The 20,959-nt window shown below is 43.9% G+C and overlaps 1 protein-coding gene across 2 annotated transcripts; it reads right to left on the bottom strand.

The window, feature by feature from the left end:
- Window positions 1-14,379: 14,379 nt before the first annotated feature.
- On the bottom strand, window positions 14,380-20,669 carry COMMD6 (COMM domain containing 6; the record flags this gene model as incomplete). Of its 2 annotated transcripts, XM_084277616.1 has the most annotated exons (7): window positions 14,380-14,497; window positions 15,559-15,711; window positions 16,982-17,150; window positions 19,036-19,112; window positions 19,269-19,334; window positions 19,885-19,943; window positions 20,624-20,669. In XM_084277616.1, 7 exons carry the CDS (start codon window positions 20,667-20,669, stop codon window positions 14,447-14,449), a joined length of 621 nt encoding a protein of 206 aa, XP_084133742.1. In that variant the 3' UTR covers window positions 14,380-14,446. The 2 variants fall into 2 exon arrangements, with proteins under 2 accessions (XP_084133742.1, XP_084133743.1); XM_084277617.1 differs by lacking the exons at window positions 19,269-19,334; window positions 19,885-19,943; window positions 20,624-20,669 and having other exon boundaries at window positions 16,982-17,145; window positions 19,036-19,085.
- Window positions 20,670-20,959: the final 290 nt, after the last annotated feature.

The following is a 20,959-nucleotide window of genomic DNA, read 5'->3' as shown; positions in this document are numbered from 1 at the left end:
CCTACCCGCGCGGGGTCAGCCCGCGGGGAGGGGAAGGACACCCGAGTCACCCTCCTCCTCCTCCTCCTCCTCCTCCTCCTCCTCCTCCTCAACGCCCCGGGGAGGAGCGAAGAAGCTACGCCCCGAGCGGGCTCCGCGACGCTACTGAGGGGCGGGACTGTATCGCCCTGGGCTCCAAACAGAACTACGACGTGGCCTCCGTGCAGCGCCCCGCCCCGCCAGGTGCTGCCGGCCCCCCCCCTCCCTCCGCCGTGTACCGGCTTCTCCTTGCGGTTCTACAGCGTGACCTGCCGCCGACGGAGGAGGCGGTTTGCAGCGGGAGGAAGGTCGCTGGGCAGCGGAGGGGAGGAGGAAGGAGCTGGGCAGGCCGCCGGCGCTGCCCCGCGGCCCGTTTACAAAAGCTCCGAAGCGAAGCTTTTCCCGAGTTGGTTTGGCTTTTGGGGAGCCTCCTCGGAGCCGGGGGGTGGGGAGGTCCCGGGGCACCCCCCCGCCCGGGTGCCGCAGCGGTTCTGCTCCCCGCGCTGCCCCCCCCCCCGTCCGGCGTCTCCCCCCAGGCAAAGCGAAGCAGCCCTGTCGCGGCACTTCCCCGGCGGTGCTGCAGCGGGGTCTCCCCGTCAAGTCAGACGTCAAATGAAGCTGATTGATTGTAAAATACTTATTTAATTATTTACGTTTCCTTTTCCTGCTTCGGCTTTCAGTTGTTCTGTTGTTTGGGCTTTTTAACCCTCGCTATCGCGATAACATCTCTTTGTCAACGAAAAATCTGCCACCTACTGTAAGTGTTCCCAACTGGTCTCATCTACCTGAGAAAGCGGCCGGGCGAAGCTTTTCCCAGCCGCTCAGCACCCGTTTCCATTTCGCAGACGGCAATTTTAGCGACCGCCCTTGTGTTCACCTCTGCAGCGGCAGGGGCGATAATTCCCTGTGACCTCTGTTAGGGCACGGGCTTAACCCTGCCCGGGAAGTAAATCTGCAGCTAGAGCTGAGGAGCTCCCCTCTGTAACCTGAGGCTGGATGCCAGGTGATACGGGCAGAGAGGGGGTCATGCAGCCCGGCGTCACAACCCACAAGCCTGAACTGACACAAGAAACTCTTGCATTAGCGCTGTTTTGAAGAGGGTACAGAAAGAAACACTTCGGACTTCTTTCAGATTACCTTGTGATGCCACCTTCTCTGGACAGGGATCCCAGCTGCTTGGCCCCCCTGCCTTCTCATTCCAGGCTCCTGACCACATTGTCCCAGCATCGGAGTAGCCAGGTGATGATGTGCTCCCCTGGGATGGGGCTGAAATCTGTTCTCATGTCTCTTGCCTCGCTCAAGGACAAGGATCGGGTTATAACCTCCGGGACTGACGCTCCTTCAGGTTCTCGTGCTGGTCCCAGTTCATCATCGTCTTTCACAACGTGGACTGATTGCTTTGTGTAGTTCTTCTTTGGTAAAGGGTACCAGTCGGCTTCCTGACTCAGCTACAGGGTTGGCCTCCAGGCTTTGAGTAGCTACAGTGCCTGTTGCAGGGGTTCTTTCTGGCTCAGCTACAGTGTCGGTTTCTGAGGTTTGGGTAGCTCCAGTGCCTAGAGAAGTGTTTTTTCTTGTCTAGGTGTTTGCTTATGCCCTCCCATACGCCATGCCACCCCTGACCCGTCAGCCCCACAGACGATCACTCGGCAGTGTTCTTGAAGCAGTTGTTGGTAACATGTAAGACCAGAAGGACATTCAGGAGAGTGAGAAAGAGGCATGTACTGGTCTGGACATCCCAAGGGTGGTCAGAGTTATCGAAAGCTGTTGTAACAAGCCTGAAGGAAAAAGGGGAGCAGGAAGCAACCCCCCCCCATCTTCCCATGACTTGAGTGTGATTATTAAATAATACTAAGATATGTGGCCCAATAGTTGGAAATGACAGATATCCTCTAAGGCTGACAAACACAGATGATATCTTGTCATAAATCAGTATCACACAGTATCACAGAATTAGGAACCTGACTCCCCTTCCCAAGTGTCCTGGTTTCGGTCAGGATGGAGTTAATTTCATTTGTAGCAGCGGATGGAATGCTGTGTTTGGGTGTTAAAATGGAAGCAGTGCTGATAACACCCTGATGTTTTTAGTTGAGTCAGACAGTCAAGGACTTTCTCAGCTCTTCGTATTTCTCTATTCATGAGAAAGGAGGGGCGAAGCCAGGACAGGTGACCCAAACAGGCCAAAGAGAGTATTCCATGCCAATTACGTCCTGCTCAGTATAAATGGGGGGCTGATGGGAGGAGGAGTGGGGGCGGCTCTGGGACACACAGTTTTTGGGGGGACGGTCGGGTTCCGGGACGGCTCTGGGTGGCACGGCCTGAGTCGAGGGTTCAGTGAGAAACTGCATTGTGTATCAACAGCTTCATATATTTTTTGCTCTGAAGTGCTGTTGGCATTGTTATATTTTATCTTTCTGCTATTTTAGTAAACTATCCTTATCCCAACCCACAGGCCTTTTGGTTTCTTGGTTTTGGGGTTGTTATTTGCCCCTTTCTTTTCCCTTCCCTTGCCTCCCCCTCCCCTTGCCCCCGCCCCCTCTTCTTCCCCTGCTCTTTTCCTTTAAGGAGCAGGCAGCTGCGTGGATCTGGGCTCTCAGCCAGGGTAAAACCACGACACCAAGGTGATAACAAGCTGGGCAGGGATTATATGAAGTGTACGTGGGTTCACATGCCAAAGTCAAGTGAACAGGCAAATCATTGCTACCATCACCTCTTTAAATGACATAAAAAACATTTCTAAGTTTTTTAACACAAATGGGTCAGGTCTACTGTTATCCCAACCTTTCAGGCCCCACAATGGACACCAAAAAGGACTGTGGTGGTTTGGCCCCCCCAACAAAGCCCAAAAAAGGGGTACAAAAATGGTTACGGGACTCTCTCTTCAGAGAGACTGAGGGATTTGGGACTTTTTAACCTAGAGAAGACCGAGGGGGTCTTCTAAATACTTGAGGGGTGGGTATCAGGAGGATCACAGAATCACAAGGTTGGAAAACACCTTTAAGATCATCGAGTCCAATCGTTCCCGTCCTATGCTAAACCATATCCCTAAGTACCTCACTTACCCCTTTTTTAAACACATCCAGGGAAGGTGACTCAACCACCTCCCTGAATAGGGAGGATGGGCTCAATGTTTTTTCAGTGGTGCCCACTGACAAGAGAAGTGGCAATGGGCACAGACTTGAACATAAGAAGTTCCACCTAGACATGAGGTTGCAGAACATGGCACAGGCTGCCCAGAGAGGTTGTGCAGTCTCCATCTCTGGAGATACTCAAAACCCACCTGGACACTGTCCTGTGCAGCCTGCTCTAGGTGACCCTGCTCTGGCAGCAGGGTTGGACTAGATGACATCCAGAGGTCTGTGCCAACCCCTATCACTCTGTGATTCTAAGTTCTTACAAGCAACTACACTCATTTCCTGTGCAAAGTATTCTGCTCTTCTTTTTCCCAGTTTAATCACCTGGTTTATGTGCATTGGTTTATCAGTTGTAATTTCCAGTTTTAACATTCTTCACTTGGAAAGAGCTCAAATACACCTCCTCCCACTGCATCCTGAAGCGAGCTTTGCTTAGAACAAGGCAGCTAATGCAAACAGTCTTACACAGGCTGGACACCAGCTTCAATATTCGCTACAATGGTGTAAGTGGAGGCCAGACTGGAATTGCTTTCCCAAGCTGGCTGTTTTCACACACATTAACAACTGAACCACGTTAGAATGATAATGGCCTTTTTTTTTTTTTGCATCACAAACCTTTCAAAAAAAAAAAAAAAAAAGAATTAATTCTTGTTAGCTTTAAGCCTTTAGCTGAGAGCATTCCTTGAGGTTTTGTGCTCCAGTGTCGTGAGATGACAGCTAGGTTCCTCCTAGCAGCCCAAGTAGGAGGAGACCCGCTCAATTCCTGGCAGCGGCACTGGTTTGATGCTGCGGTGAACTGCTCGTTCGCTGCCAGTTCAGTGCTGTCAGCCACCTCTAATGTAAGTGACAGCACTCGCTGTTGGTGCAAAGGAAGCAGGAATAGCTGCTGGGGGGGTGGGTGAAGAGGGCAAGAAGACTCCTTTGGGGAACGGTTGGTTAGATGATTTCATCCCGAGCGTGAAGCTGCGGTTCAGTCACTTGCGGGCAAAGGCTGATGTACACTACGGGGGAAGCGAACCGAACGCTGGGCTTGCACTAAACCAGGGCTGCAACCCCCTCGTGCATCCTGTTGCAGTGATTTTAGGTGGGGTAATCATGAAATGGATCTAACGAAGCAGCCTAAGGGGGAGGCTGCAACGTACCTAATTGCTGCAGCTGCTGACAGAGATGGTCTCCGAGACAAGTAGATCCCTCTGTGTTATATCTCTATGTGACCTACCAAAAGCAGGTTGCAGACAAACACCTATGCTCTGAAATGCTTAATTATTAATGAGAATCAGGAAATGTGAAGACAATCATACAAATACATAAAAAAACACCTCCACCAACCCAGCAACAAGAGGCAGAAATTCTTTTAAGCCATCACACTTCCATTGATGCTTTCCCATTGTTCAGGTGGAACAAGAAGCCTTCACTTGAAGATGCTACAGAGTCAGGTTTTCAGCTGCTAAGGATGCACCTCAGTTTGTCCGAATTATCCAGTAGGGCTGTGAGGAACCAAACATGGAAAATTAACCTGAAATGTTTTAATTGTTGCCGTTGAGCCAGTTACACAAAGCTGCTTGGTTTCTCCTTCAGCTGGGTGATTTGCTTAGTATGATAGGAGAACTGGTTATTTTGAGCTAATTAATTTTTATTCTTTATACAAAAATCCCTTTTAAAATAAAATTAATCTATATAGACTCTGCCACTAATATTTTAACTACTCTCAACATCAGATTCTCAGATGTTAATCCAAAGTTTTCCTCCTTTCTTCTCGCTTCAGCTTTTCATGTCTCTCTGAATCGATTCTTCATAGTAATCCCTGCTAGCTGTCCATTACCTTTATCCATTTACTTCATCATTTCTTCCTTATCCTTTAATCTGCCTAACACTTTTTATCCCCCTGCCTCGTTAGGAGTGTTTCATTAGAAACTCAGTCGTTTAGTTACATAATTTTTCTTCTTGAGGCCGATGATCCCTTTTTCTCATTTCAGGTCTAAGATTTCACGCACCTTCTAAGTTGAAACTTCCTAATTTCTCTCATGTTGAGCACAGTATTCCCTTGCTGATGACTTCTGACATGCTTCCCGTGTAATCTCTCCCCCAGTGTTTAAAATTATAATGGTAACAAAAGCGTCATCCCCTCATTCTTTGCACAATACAGTAAGGAATTAACCCGAACTATGTAATCCTTATAGCTCTGTTAATGGGAATCAGAAACTTTGGGATAGAGAGGAAAGCAACTTCCCATTGCCCTTACTCACAGAGCTTTGAAAATACACGTCTGTCCTTGATGAAGGAGCAGTTGGGTCATCCCGAACAGAAGGAAGTATAAATGTAGCACCTATGCAGAGGCATGACAGGTGAAGCCATAATTTTATTCTACATTCCTTTATTGTTATCATTATTAGCCACCAAACTTCTTGAGACAAATTGTAAAATTCAAAGCACATCTAAAGTACATCAAGTGCCACGCTCAGTAACTGCCTTATGAAGGGCTGCAACATGTTTGGGTGGTCAAAGGAAACTGGACCACGCACCCAGTCAAACTTCCTTGAATTTTTGATTTTTTGTTGACTAAATAGATACTAGATTCAAAATCTATCAAAATAAGGTACACTACTGAAGGGACTGAACATGGATACGGTTAACTGAATGAAAATAAATGCCTCTGAACATTTTGGATTTAACGTGCTTGTCAGGGGAGCACTACACATACAGATGAGTTTTCCAAATAAAAAGGGTAAGTGTATTTTCCTTTGGTTTATTAAAGGAAACACTGTTTATTCACTAATTCACCAAGGTATTAATTATATCTGTATAACATATACTGTTTCTGCACAGGGCATCGCAGCAGCCGTTTCATGTGTCGTATCTGGATCACCAGCTCATCTTCGCTGCTAAAGGGCTTTAACCTGCAGAATGGTAAGCAACTGCAGCGCTCAGTAACTTCTTCAGGAGTGGAGAAACCTCAGCATCTCACGTGATCAGACTGTTAATTGCTAGTAATTATCCATCCCCTTAAGCTTTCTACCCACAATTTTAATTGCAGAAAAAATATTAAGCTATTAGAGGAGCTGTAGACTTGACATTATAATCCCATAACTTGTGCATAAATTCAACCACCTTGGACTGGAGTATGTTATTTCAGTAATATGCCCTGTAGCTGGAATTGCTTCTCAGCCTGGAGAAAAGGAGGTTGAGGGGAGATGTCATCATGGCCTGTGTCTTCCTGACAAGACAAGCGAAGGGGCAGGTGCTGATCTCCTCTCTTTAGTGACCAGTGATAGATTCCAAGGGAACAGTAGGAAACTGCAGCAGGGGAGGCTATGTCGGATGTTAGGATGAGGTTCTTTACTGAGAGGGAGTGTCAGGCACTGGCACAGGCTCCCCAGGGAAGTGGTCACAGCACCCAGCTGAGGTCAAGAAGTGTCTGGACAATGCCTTCAGCCCCATGCTCTGACTTGGCTGGTCCTGTGCGGAGCCAGGAGTTGGACTGCATGATCCTTATGGGTCCTTTCCAACTCAGGATATTCCATGATCCTATTGCTTTTCTAAGGATGCTGTGGCTTAACTCAAATTTTCCTTTACCCATAGATCACCTTTACATAAGAGGTATAGACATTTTTGCTTTGGAAACTATTTTATCGATTTAAACTACCCAGGCTTATTTGAAGAATTTTGAATGAATTAAATTTTGGAAATAGAATTGAAGTATTAGAAAGTAAGTTCACTAGACTGGGCATATTACCAGGGCCTTAAACTTCAGCTGCTAGGGAAACTCCAGTGCCTCTTCTATTCAAAGTGTGCAAAACAATCACTGGAAGTAATGAAAATTGTATTGTAATGAACTGTAATTGTATTGTAATGAAAATTGTGTATTTTGCAGGATGTAGAGAGGTCAGTATAGTTGAAAATATAACAGCAAAGCTTTAAATAAGACCTATTAGTCTTGTAGAGACATGTTTGTAGCAGGAGACACTCACTGCCATTTGTACACGATAACAAAGATGAAAAATGAATCTGATAGGGGACTGGGTGATTTGGTTTTGTTGGGTTTTTGTCTTCTCAAATGGCACTAATCTTTGTTGATCATAATGACAGATTGTAATTTGTTCTGCCAAGAAGACCCACTCCAAAACAGATTTAGGGGAATTGGACCGAGCAAAGTTCGTAAGAGAATAATCCGTAGCTTGAAATTGCATAAACACCTCTAGAACTTAAGGTGACCCACCACAGTTTATGTCTTCGTTCAATTCTATGCAGCACTGATTAAGAGCAACAAATTTTATTTCTTTAAAAAAAAAAAAGCATTTGATTCTGGAAGCAATTCATATTTTCATCATTTAAACACATGAAACTTTCTGACACAGTGAACTCTGAATCCAGTGAAGAACAACAATGCTTTCTGTTTAAAACTAATTTTTAATCTCAAGTCCTGTGTGTAAATGTGTGATCAAAGCATCTTTCCAGGTAGGAATATTGTCAAATTTTAATATTTTTAAGGTTTCTCTCCCCAAAAAAGATACCAAACCAGCTTACTAAAACCCCTGTTGTTGAGATAACACAGAGCTTGATGGCCCTTAGCTGCTCAGGCTAGTTGCAAAATTAGTTATTACAGGAGGTGGAGCAACTTCTCCAGCAAGAACTTCCACATTCCCGATTATTTCTGCTTTTATATAAAGGAAACATTTATTTCCCTACTATTCCCCGACCACTGCAGTAACACAGAAGTGAAAAGAAATGAGGAAGAGTAGAGTAGTGCAGCTGCTGGAGCCCACTTCTCCAGCTGAACAGTGCCCACTACCTCGTTTTGTGATTTAGAAGGGATCCTGATCCCCCTTCCAGCTCTCCAGAAATGGAAACTAAGGCAGGATTTCTTGCCATTCCCAAAGTTAAAAAGAACATCTTGGTATTATTCCACAACTACATTATTACAGAGGATAAACCACAGGCTAGAAAGGCTAGCAGATATGTAGTGGAGTAGTGTTGATACTTCAGTGGTGTCCCACTTCTAAAAATGTTACTGCAATTTCACAACTCAGTACTGTATGCCTGGTAAGAGAAGGTGCAGCTCACCATGAACAATAGGGCATTTGTAGTCCCAACACAATACTGAGAACTGCGCCAGCATAGCTGCCCAAAAACCCCACCAACAAACAGATGGGAACCCCTTAATCCTCTTTGACTCTCTCCTAGATAAACCAATCTGCTGCCCCGCCTATCTCAACCGCTGACCATCTCTTGGCTGCCCACATTCCCAACTGTGAGCAGCAGCACTGCCCAACACCCCAGTGAGCAATACATGTGAGACACTCCTATGTTCCTCTACTCGAGTTAAATGTAAACTTCAACAACCCTCTCAAGCTTCATGGCAGCAGCAGCCAGTACTTGCTGTTTGAGAGGCAGCACAGGGAAGGGCGCTGTCTTGCTTTAATTTAGCCAAACTCTCAGATTACTATTCTTTTCTTAAAATAATCCCCACCTGTAACCTGCCCAAGACACTGCAGCAATGACAACCTGGCCCCATTAATGGGGAAGAGAAGAATTCTTTGCAGGTCCAGTAGTACAGAGTGCATCTGAACACTAGTTTTCACATTCGGAGGCAGTTCTCAGGGGCACTGAGCAACAGGGCTGCTTTCAGTGGCAGAGCAGCATATTCCTAAGCTGAAACACTGAAAACCAGGCTGCCTAACAAAACACAGAAGGATTTTATAGTGGTTTAACCTGCATGAAAACCTTGGGTAGGGAAATGCAAGTGCTTATTCTATGAACAAGACACAGATCTACAAAAATCTCTTTGAGAGATGTAGGAACAGGGGGGAAAATTGTAAAATGAGGAGAGGCCTTGAAGGAAATGTAACGTGGTACTATTTAAAGAGCAAGTCATAATGGAGAAATATTGCTACAAATACTGTTTTCAGCTACTGCAGATACACAATGTACAGGGTATATATTCTGTTTATGTTGCTGGAAATCTTTACGCTCATCTTTTTAATCATTAACACAGAAACTTGAGTATTTCCCTGCAACATAAGAAGTAGGATGGAAGTTACGGTGACATGAACATGTGCAGTTTCAGATATAAGCTACACAGAGGAGAAACCCAGAAGCCCTCATTCCATGGTCAGACACTCTCTTAGAGGAGATATTCAAGACCCATCTGGACGGCTACCTGTGCAATATGAGCTAGGGAGCCTGCTTTGGCAGGGGGGTTGGACCCCATGATCTCTGGAGGTCCCTTCCAACCCCTATGATTCTATGAATGAAGATCATATGTAGCAGTGCCACCTAGTGACCGATGCTATGACAAATTCCTCTTCAAATACTAAATAGCATAGAAATTTACTGTACAAAGTAACAGAATTTTCTTTTTTTTTTAAATATACCTACTAAAGCTTACTGTTTCGAGGCTCAGTATGTGGAGCACAAAACTGACACTGAAGTTGCCAGTTTATAAATGCAACAGTGTTTCTGATGTAAACACTTAATGGAGTATTTAGGAACTATGGCACCTACACATACTGAACAGAAACGGTTCTCATGTTAGGGCAGCTACACCATAATTAGGAGGAAAATACAGTCCAGAGAAGGGGAAACCCAGAAACCCTACAATCAGCCTTTGCAGAGAAGATCAGTGACCTCAGCTTCCTTACTTTCACAACAAATAATTAACAGACATATCCCACTAACTCAGTGCAAGCACTAGGTCATTTCTGCACCTTCCCTTGGAAAAGACTCGGAAACAAGAGTCAGGAACTCTTTCAAAGCATCCCAGAGTGGGAATGGAACTAGATGAGTGTGCATGGACAGCATGCAAAAGTAAAAGAAACACATGGCCAAAGCTGCACAGCAACAAGCAAATCCACTTGCAATGGAGCCTCAGAAGAGAGAACTGTAGCAGTATACCATGCAAGCTGAGCTCAGGCTGGGGCAGTTGTTATGCCCAGTAAGCTGGCAGCCCAACCAACACTCCTATTACCTTTAGTTAAACATCTGTCTGGGAAACAAGCACTGCCCAGGCCAACCGCAGGGTATGGAAGAGGACAGAGGCTGCTGAATTTCAAGTCCTTGTTGCAAAGGGTCTTCAGAAATGGAGGGGTTTTTTTCTGCAGGTAGATGAAATGACTCAGCCACTTGTGTGTTATTTTAGTACCCACAAGGGCTAAACAGAACAGCCCTGTGTGCCTCTGCAAAGGACTGGAAATAACCCTCTCCTTATACCCACAGTTACGAGGGTAATAAAACATTCAAATATGACAGGGAAGAGGGTAAGCTGCAAGAAGAAACAATCCCTCTGTCCTGAATATTTCCTCTACCTACCTGTGATTTTAATTGGTACAAACTAATATATCTTCAGGTGTTCAAACAGAATGCAAAGGCTTGAAAATGGGCAGGTAACAATTAAAGGGGGATGCACTTTAAGGTTATGCACCTTTAAAATGCAGTTTAAAAAGGGAGTACAACATTGTGGGAGCAGGAAGAGAGAGATGCTTTTACTTTGGCTAGGACTAGGCCAACACACACAGAAGCAACATACATATCTAACACTAGTGCACAGACACGACTGCTGTCATTTCTAGACTCTTTCTGTGGCTCTTTCTCCATTTTTCTACAACATATCTTCCTGGTAGTGAGCTGGTGTGCTTGAAACTAATGTTAAAAATAAGAGAGTCATGTGATGAAGAGTACATTAATTGCCAGACAAGTCCTTCATTATTCTCTCCCTTCAGATTGTTTACTGTGTTAAGACCTTTTCCCCCCCAGCCCTCCCCACTTCCTTCCTCTTGCTCTGTTCCAGGCAAACGTTGAAAAGAAAACTTGTTTTATTTGCGTCCTAAATAGAGTTAAGGAAAGAAAACCACTTGAATGCAATTTGTTGCAGAATTGCATTAGCCTCACATGTCATCTGTCTTCTCCTGGTTCAACACAACATCTCATCTAGCTGTAAGTCATCCATACAAAGATTCCTTGCAGGCTGCTGTTACCCCTCAGCTCCTTGGTACCCCACCACAGGGAAAGCCTGCATGTATCTCAACTTCATCCTAATTCAATAAGGTGCTGGAATTGTTTAGGTGCATCCTGCTTGAAGTTGAAACTAGTTTTAACAGGGTGATGCTTACAGACCCTGAAGAAAAGCACAAAAGAGCATGTGCTGAAAGAAGAGGTAAAAAAAAAAATACAAATCACTGAGAGGAAGATGTCCAGCCTTCATCCCTGACTACCACCAGAAGACTACCTAAGCATTACTGGTCTCACTATCTAGGAGGAATCAATGCAAATTACTTACTGGAAATTATTTGTACAACCCTGCCTTTTCTTCGAAATATAATGAGTATATGTAAAACTAGTTTGTATTAAGTTAGAAAGCTTTGTCTTGGACAGTGCACACACTAGGAGGAGCGATCCCCTGTGTGCCCAGCGCTGCAATAAAGGATACCTGCTTAATAGTCACCAAGGCTGGTGAGCTTTGATTCTGGCTTTCTGAGGCATTGAAGGAAAGAAGTTTAGTCCCAGTCTAGTCCTGAACTTTAACCATTACAGTATTTATGAGATCAGACTTCCATGCAGTAGGCTTAAAACAAAACACAGACCATCTTTACCTTTGATACCTGTATATTTAATGACTGTGGGCTTACAAAAATATTCATGATGTACAATTTCATATCAATCAACAAACAGAATTGGGAACACACAAGGACTCCTGATTCTCTTTGAAAAAAGACCTAGTTTCTGAACATACAAACAATTCAACAGCTTGTTTGAACAGGTTAATATTGCTACCCTACAAACTATTAGGTTTTTTTAGTTTTGTTGGTGGTTTTTTTTTAATTAAGTACTTAATTCTTCCATTACTCAGTATAGGAATTCCTAGTGAGCGATCAGGACAAATCTCAGAAGTTTGAGTACACAGCCAACATTTAATCACAGCTCCCAGATGTCCATAAACACCTCTGAAGATTCTCTGACAGTAAACTGGTAGAACACACATGCCCAGACATCTTCTGGCCAGAATTAAAACACACTGGAGTTTAAGGACATTTCGGAAATATTAATGAGTATTTCTAGAATGTCAGACTTGACAAAATACATTAAGACTTTTCAAAGGCTGCCAACTTTCTTCTCTTGGTGATGGACCAAGCAAAAATGGCAACTAAGTATCCTTATTACCTTCCAGCCTCTACTGCATTATTCTTTCTAGAAGTCAAGACATGGTTCATTAAATCTTTTCCATCCAGTTCCAATGAAGGCACAACTATTTCCAGCTATACGAAGAGCTTAAGTGCATTAGAACAAATGGGAAGTATGTGTAAGGCTCCAGCTCTACTAAAAAGATTCTTTTTCTGGAACTCTTGCAGTGATGTAAGCCAATTCATTCACTAGGCCAAAACACAGCCCTATTTTCCAGTTACAGCAGCCTTACAGTACAACTTCTGCAAATTAAAAAATTTTTACAAAATCAGCTGCTCAGATCACTTTTCCATGCACAGAGAGGATTTTTTGCACTGTGTTCAGCCCTGAGCCCTTGCAGACAGACAAAAATGCAAATGGGGAGTCTGTTCCTGCAACCATTTTGTGACATTCTATGGAGAGGGTCCCAGGAAAGAGCAACTCGTTCTCCCCAGCCACAAAGCAAACACCTCAGACTTCAGCAGCATGAAGGAAGCATCATCCAGATCCACCGCATGGCCCAATACCAATACTACCTTCTTTTGAAGCCAACACTGTTTTACTTATTTGGGCTTGTAAGTGACTCCAGGTACAGTTTTTGTGCACCATGCACGATGCCAGAATAGCAGGGATCTACCTATCAAAAGGAGTCAACACAGAGTGTGCTGCCTCTTGCTTTCATGACGTGGAGAGGCAGGAACAGCCTGTAGCAATAACTTTCTGCCAGTTTCTAAAAAAAGTTAGTAAAAAAAAAAAGAGCAAAGCAGGTTAGAAGGTAGATTTTCATAAAATCACTTGAGGTTCTGTCCCAGCAAAGCTGGTTCTCAGTCTCTACCATTCTGAATTTGCAACAAACTTCAGTTTGCTTATCAGTACGAATTGTCTCTTCAGACTGACTCGCTGTACTGTGCCATCAGCACATCTCGAAATGCAACAGGAGTGTTTTTAATACATCCCACTGTTATTGGCAGTTTGTGTTTTGGTTATGGAAAACTCAAGGAAAAAACCCAAAACAAAACAAAACAAAACAGAGCATGTAAGCACACTGGATTTAACCACTCCCCCTTTGGAAATGCCGTCCTAACCCCTTCTTCAGAATCAAAGTCAAAATTTTGCTGGTCAGGACATTCTCTCTGAAAGCAAGTGTGCACAACAGTCCAGAAGGCTCCTTCCACACCATAAGCCAGATTGATTTGCTGGTGTGGTCTTTTCTCAGTGTGCTTGGCTAAACACTTTAACTTGAATTTTTAAGTTTCCTCTTGACCTCTCTAGTTCTGAGTTTGGAATGATACAGTTACATCAATATTCTAATTTAATTAGAAAACAGACTGCTGATCAAAACATCAAGCAGACTTGATGTTTGTCACAGCTTAGACTTGGATTAAATGCAAAGGCAAAAATGTATTAAAATGCTTCTGAATCAAATTCACCTTTCTACTTTTATTTAAAATTAGTGTCGAGGCTTTGTTTCAGAGAATAAATTTTGGGTCCTCAGAAAGCTTAATGCATTAAATTCATGCTTTATAAGCCTAGGTGGTGGGAAATAAATATTTGAAATAAGCAAGCTGTTAGGACAGTTATTAAAAAAAAAGAAACCAGGTGTGAAAATACCTGCACCCGATTATTTGACATGGCTATTCTTCAAGAACAACTGACTGTATGCTTGTTATGTGTGACTTCATATACTCCTTATACTTGGTGTTACCATTGAGTTCAAGCACATGGCAACTTTACAAACAAGTGTGTTAACACAGGATTTGCGCTTCTCATGGTATCCTTCCAGTCAACATCTTCAGGTGTCTTTCTCTACACCAGAGTTAAACAGGTAGTTTCTTACGTGTGGCTTTTTACTGTTTGATAATAGGAAGTCTGTGGTGATGCTTCTCCAGACGCACCCTGATCTTTTATGTACCAGGATGAAGAAAGCTGAACACCTTTTCACAAACGCTGCAGAGTTGGCTTCAAGTATTCAAAAGCAAAAAACTTGACAGCAATGCAAAGATGATGCTGACAAATACCTGTTGAGCTGACAGGACAAGGATACATACCTTGCTGAACAATGGCACTTTATTCCCTGTGCAGAACGGAAGGTTTACTTGATCTAAGTCTGTCTGAAATTTCAGTGTAAATAGAGAAAGTTCTCTTCAAACTGTTTCAAGAACAGCTGCCATTTCCTTGAACTGTCTGAAGAAGTTCTAAAAAACAAGAGAGAAATTTCAGTTGCTAGAAGCAAAGCTTGAGCTGTAGATCAAACTATCACATCAGACAAAAAAAAAAAAGACAAAAAAAAAATCACAATCCATGTTTCTCACATTCCCTCCTTCCTTTAGAACTCAAAGTGTCTGCTTTTCTTTTTGTGGGCTGTTTGGCATTTGGGCACATTAGTTATTAATTATACACAGGTTATTAACCCTTATTTGCATGGGTTTGCTTTATAATAAACGATGCTATGAAAGAAAAATACAAAGTAGCACTCTCAGTGCCAAAAACCCCCACCAGAAGACCTTCTCCCACAAACGTTTCTATTCCCATCTGAAATAATCCAGGCTTCTCAAGTATACCATGAGTTTTTTACAGTAGCAGAACAGTGAATTACTACTAGGTTTCAACCAGAATGCATACAACTTTCATAACACCTAAGGATTCTGAATATCCTTATCAAATTCCTGCCAATCTGACTCAAATGATTCTTTGTGAGCTTGTACGATAGTCTAAGTGACACATCCACCCTTCAAACAGGAATGGTAACTCAAGTGCCACATTTATGCAAAACTGAAGTTACTTAAATTCATAGATTAAGTCACAGCAATTAAGATCCACTGCTGGCAAAGCAGACAGACCCCTCCAACCCTCATCATTAGCTAAAGTGAGGCTTCACCCTAGTTTTACATTTTGAGGCCCAGGAACAAGCAGCTCCATAGATTTAGAATATCCTGTGCATTTGTAATAAGGCAGAGTGACAGCTGACATGGAAGATCCAAAAGTCTTTACGTCTTCAGTCATTAGCTTATTTGTAAGAGAACTGGTTAATTACTCCTAAATTAACAATTCTGGATGAGTGATATAGGACCAAATGCTATGAAATACTTATTATTTAGCTTCTGTGTTTTAAATCACTATTTAGTGCTTCAATTCTGAAGGAAGGCATTATTACATACGCAGCACCAACATATGCATCAAAGTATACGTCTGCTCCTTCGCAACAACGCCACTGCTGCTTTTAGGAGGCTGGAATCAAGTAACGCTGGTTACAGACCTTGAACTGTGGGATGGTCATTTCGAAAGACTTGTCTGTTATTTGCCCTGAGGGGTCTGCCACTTTCAGTGTCACTGTCACGTAAGGGTACTTCAGGGACCTGCAGGTGTCAGAGCTCATCGCAACCCCCAGCTTCCATTTAATATCTATGAACTGCAGGGAAGAAGGTAATTGAGAACGATGTTAAAAAGAGAGATCCAGCCTACCATCGCTGCTCTGTTGGATGGATGCTTTACAGGTGATGTAAGAGATCTAGGGCTCATATCCAAATAGGAAACAAACATACACAGTCAGGTATTCTTGTGACTACAAAATTATCCGCCCTTTATTTAGTAGTAAAAAACCCCAGCAATCTATTAAATTACTTCCCTTACATTTTGCTTATTCAAGTACTGCCAGTAGTCAAGTACAATCGATTTCAAGGTCTAGTAAGCAGGGCCTGAGCCACAGAGTTCACCTGGCTTGCCTATCATTCGTGCTTTTGTGATGGGGTTTTTGTTGTGGGTTTTGGTTTGGTGGTTTGGTGTTTTAGTTTTGGGGTTTTTTTTGTTTTGGTTTTTTTTTTTAGTCTTTTTATTTTCAGTAAGTTTCTAAATCAAGTGGGAACGAGGAAAAACCTGACAGAACACAAAAATTTGTTAACAGCAATAATGGAAAAACCCAAAGAATTCATATCTGTATTTTAGATAAATCCATTTAGATAAATCAAATACATTTTAGATGAACAAATACATTTCAGACAGGCAAGTTATCATTTTTAGCCTTTTGTAACAGGCAAAAGGCTGAGAGAGCCTTCAGTAAAGCTAAGAGCCTTCTCCTCACTGAAGCTTACTATCAAGCCCCAGATATATTTTTTTCCTGACTCCCTACTTTCTTTTTGTTAGAAAAAAGATCTTAAATGCAAATACATAGAGCCTGGTATTTTTTCAAAAAGGAAGAAAAGGAGTACTGTAAATTGACAGAAAGTAACTTTAAACTTTTATTTTTAAAGATAAGGGAGACAACGTAACAATCAAGTGCTGGTGTTATCAACTCTAAATTCAAACTAAAGTAAAAACAGATTTACATAAACAGCTAATACAATTATGTGCCACGCTGATTGCCACTCACCTTCCCTAATAGTGCTATGAAGCACTGATTTTTGTAAAGGTATAACACATAAAGATGTACCTTGTAAAGGTATAACACAAAGGTGTGACTTTATGATCCAAACAGTAATATTAGTAAACTGATCAGCATTTCAACAACCTTTACTGTTTATCCTTCCTTATCTGGGTACACATTTGGCAACAAACATATAGAGAGGAAAGCTTTTGGCTGTCAAGATATCAGGATATGCTTGAATAACACAACACACCCCACGAAGCACTGACACTTCTGAAGAGTTAACAGCTAGCACAACTACACCTTGTCATTTACTTACCTGCCCCACTGTAGCCATGTCTCTTGCCTCTTCTGACACACAAATGGACTTGCCCTGCTCGTTCCACACATGACGAATAACTTGAACCGCCTGCTTGGGCAGCGCGGTGACCGCGTTACCCAGGGTGGAGACCAGTTCTTCCGTAGAGAGCTTGCTCCTGGCTGCTGTGCTATGGGCATGCCCAAAGAAACCACATCAACTCCATGAACTGAACAATATTTCTCACTTCACCCCAAATAGGCACTTTTTTTGCTCCTGCTTTATGTGTTTATATACTTCAAAATAACTACACAGCCTATTATTTTTTCCACAATATTTCACTAACCTTCTGTACCCACATGCAAAAAACCAAGATGACTTGACTTTTAATGAGTCTTAATATGCAGAGACCAAGCTTTGCTGGGCTTTGCATAACACAAAACATTAAAACAAAAGTAATCACAGCCTCCAAGTGCTGTTGCAACTGAAAAAAAAGGCTTAATTCAGTGAAATACATGTGCATAGAGCAGTTAATAATATTACTTTAGAAACGAGGCAGTTTTAAATTACCTCTCCTGAATGTTTAATTAAGTGTCACCACAAGGACCTCTAGGTAATGGTGTAATTGGTACTAACAGGAGTCAAATGATGCAATAAACCCTCAACTGAAAAGGCAGCCAAGTCTAGAGGAAAATTACCACTCCAATTTCTTTAGGGAAATGGCTAAAAACAATTCCCCACCTAGGTTTGTTCATGCAGATCCACTCCTCTTTAAAGGACAGTAATATGAGAGAAAAGGAGTTGCTCCTCCAAGTAATAGAAGATAAATATTATTTAAGGCTTTATATTTTATAGAGGAAATAATATGATGGATTTCTACTGATATATTTTCTTCAGTCATTGTTACTGCTTTTTTTTTTAGATACTAGATATTAAAAGAACAAGCAAGATCTTGAAAAATTTATTTCCCCGAAAATATAAAAACTTAGAGCAAAACAACAGCTGAACATACCAACTACCTAAAAACTCTAACTTTGTCACAGCAGAGTTCAACATTATGAAACCGTGTGCCCTTCATAGAATCATAGAATGGTCTGGGTTGGAAGGGACCCCAAGGATCATAGAGCTCCAACCCCCCTGCCACAGGCAGGGACAACAACCTCCAGGCCTGGATCTACATAAGGCTGCCCAGGGCCACATCCAACTCAGCCTTGAACACCTCCAGGGATGAAGCATCCACCACCTCTCTGGGCAGCCTGTTCCAGCACCTCACCACTCTCTCCGTAAAAAACTTCCCCTAATGTCTAATCTAAAGCTTCCTTCCTTTAGTTTCAATCCATTCCCCCTTGTCCTGCCATTGTCTACCCTTTTAAAAAGCTGAATCCCCTCCTGTTTCTCTGCTCCCTTCAGGTACTAGAAGGCTGCAATGAGGTCCCCCCGCAGCCTTCTCTTCTCCAGGCTGAACAAGCCCAGCTCCCCCCAGCCTCTCTTTGTAGGGCAGGTGCTCCAGCCCTCTAATCATTTTTGTGGCTCCTCTGAACCCTCTCCAACAGTTCCACATCCTTCTTGTATTGGGGGCCCCAGACCTGGACACAGGACTCCAGATGGGGCCTCAGGAGGGCAGAGTAGAGAGGGACAATCACCTCCCTGTCCCTGCTGGCCACCCCTCTTCTGATGGCCCTTCAAACAGGCACAAGCGCTGGTTTCTAATCCCTAAGGAACAAGACTTTAGAACACGCTTCTTTCAGGCAAAGGCCTCACTGACTTAACTTCCTCTTATTTTTCCAGTAGTTCTAAAGCTTGCAGACAGAATCTTAGAACAATTTCCTCTTCTCAGGTTTTAGGCTTTTTTTTTAAAATATAAGAAGTGAAACTATACATTAAGTCACTTTTTAAGAACATGAACTAAGCCCATAAGGTGAGGGGTTATTTTTGTATACTGAGAGTCACAAACATTTGTCCTTTCTAAAACAAACTCATTTTATGCCCAAATTTAATGTCACTTTTAAATAACACTATTAACTTGGGGTGGAGGGAGAAAAGGTGTGAGGCAAAGTACATTATTTTGTGCTTACCTAAATAGAAAGGAAACAACATTTGCTATTTTTGCCAGGTCACCAACATTAATCTCAATCCCAGATGCCTGAATTCTCTAGAAACAGAACGTTCAAACAATTATAATAAATTAGGCAATAAAAATAATTAAAAATATGCATTAATATCTACACACACAAAAAAAGACTAGGGGAATCTTTTACAGCATATATAGCTAATATACTTGCTTAGGACTTCTAGTATCTAAACTTACCTGACACAGTTCAGCTATATCTACACCTGGAATCTTATGGTTCAGATGTTGAATTATTTGTTCACACTGTAAAGAAAGTTTCAAAACATTCTTAATGTGTATTTTACTATACAAGTTAGTCTGAAGAGTTGGAGATTACAAAACAAAAACCACTTAATGCAAAAGCAGACAACAGTTAAGATGCTTTAAATGCAGAGTAAAGAACAAAGTCATTGAAATTACTGTTCCTAAAGTTACATCAAATCCAAGAAAGGCAAATAAACTCAGTCATGACTTTCAGTTACTACCTTACTAGCTATTCCTATTTAAAACACCATTTTCATGTTAATTGAACTGTCATCCTGTTCAAGTGCAGGCTACAGTAAACAAGCTGAATGTTTCCAGACAAGGTAGCTTGATACCTCATTTAGATGAAGTGGAAAAAAAAAAACGTTTTAAGTCTTCTGTTATAAACCCATAAATTTAAAGCAATCCCACTACTCTTAGCAGTACGAATCACGTAAGCCTAAGTTAATTGCATCATAGTCTTCTTACTACAGACTGAAGAGCTTAAACAAAAAGAAAGAGAATCAGAGTGCTGGAACCCCTCCCACATCCCATTTATTGCCCCGCTTACCAGTTCTGCAAAGAAGTCTTGAGGTATTAAATTGATCTTATCCGCTGCACCACCAACATCTGCAAAACCCAAGCAGCAGTCACCACGAGCAAACCCACCAAGTGTCGTTAACAGCAAAATCCCACGTCCCTCTGAGCAGTTCCCAGGTCACCGTGCACTCACCCCCAAAGCGCAGCTTTCGTTAAGGGAGCTTTCCGGACCTGCGCCAACGCAGCCTGCTCAGCACCCCAAGCGAAATCTCGTAGCGGCGATCCCTAAGGCCTCAGCACCCCAGATCGGGGCTATGCCACTGCGCAGCTCGGCAGCCCCGAGTAACGCCCCCGACCCCGCGGCGCGGTACCGGCACCGAGTCCCTCAGCTCGCCGAGAAGCCGGGCACGCCCGGGGCTGCCGCCCGGTGGCACCGGCGGCACAGGACCGCTGCTCTCTCTTCAAGGCTACACTGCTGCACCCAGGCTGCCTCCCGGCGGCAAAGCCCCCCCGCAACGCGCGGGCAGCCCGGGAGGGGCCCCGCCGGCCCACCTCAGCCAGGAGCCCCAGGAGCGGCGCGCCGCGGCCCCTGGGCGAGGGGGCGCCACGGACCGGCCCCCCCAGCTCAACCCTCGGGAGAGGCGAACGCCAGCACCCCAGGCCAGCTGTGCTGCCCTCCTCCACACCCCGCTCTGCGGGCCCGGGTGGGCCCAGCGCCGCTCCGCCCCCACACCGCAGCCCCTTCCAGCAGACCCTCGGTGCCTCCTCACCCAACGCCTCCAGGGCCCGCGCAAGCACAACCGACCCGGCGGCCATCGCGCCGGGCACCCGCCGAGACCCAGCTTCCGCCACACAACCCTCACCGCGCTGATTGGCTTCGAGCGGTACCGAAGCGAGGCCGGCCTAGCGGCCCCGCCCTTATTGGCTGCCGGGCACGGAGCATGCGCTGTTCGCCGCCGCGGGGGCGGGCAGAACTTGCGCGCGTGGGGTGTTGTGGCCCTCCGCCTCGTCCCGCTTCCAGGGTGAGCGGGTGCGAGCGCTGCCGGGGCGGCTGCTGGAAGGAAGCCGCTCCTTAGAGAGCTGCGAGTAGCGCCGGGACTGCGTTC

Source organism: Gallinula chloropus (assembly GCF_964237585.1).
Source record: "Gallinula chloropus genome assembly, chromosome: 1".
In the NCBI taxonomy this organism is placed as follows: Eukaryota; Metazoa; Chordata; class Aves; order Gruiformes; family Rallidae; genus Gallinula; species Gallinula chloropus.
Note: the sequence above shows the minus strand (reverse complement) of the source record. Positions and strands in the feature narration are given on the sequence as shown.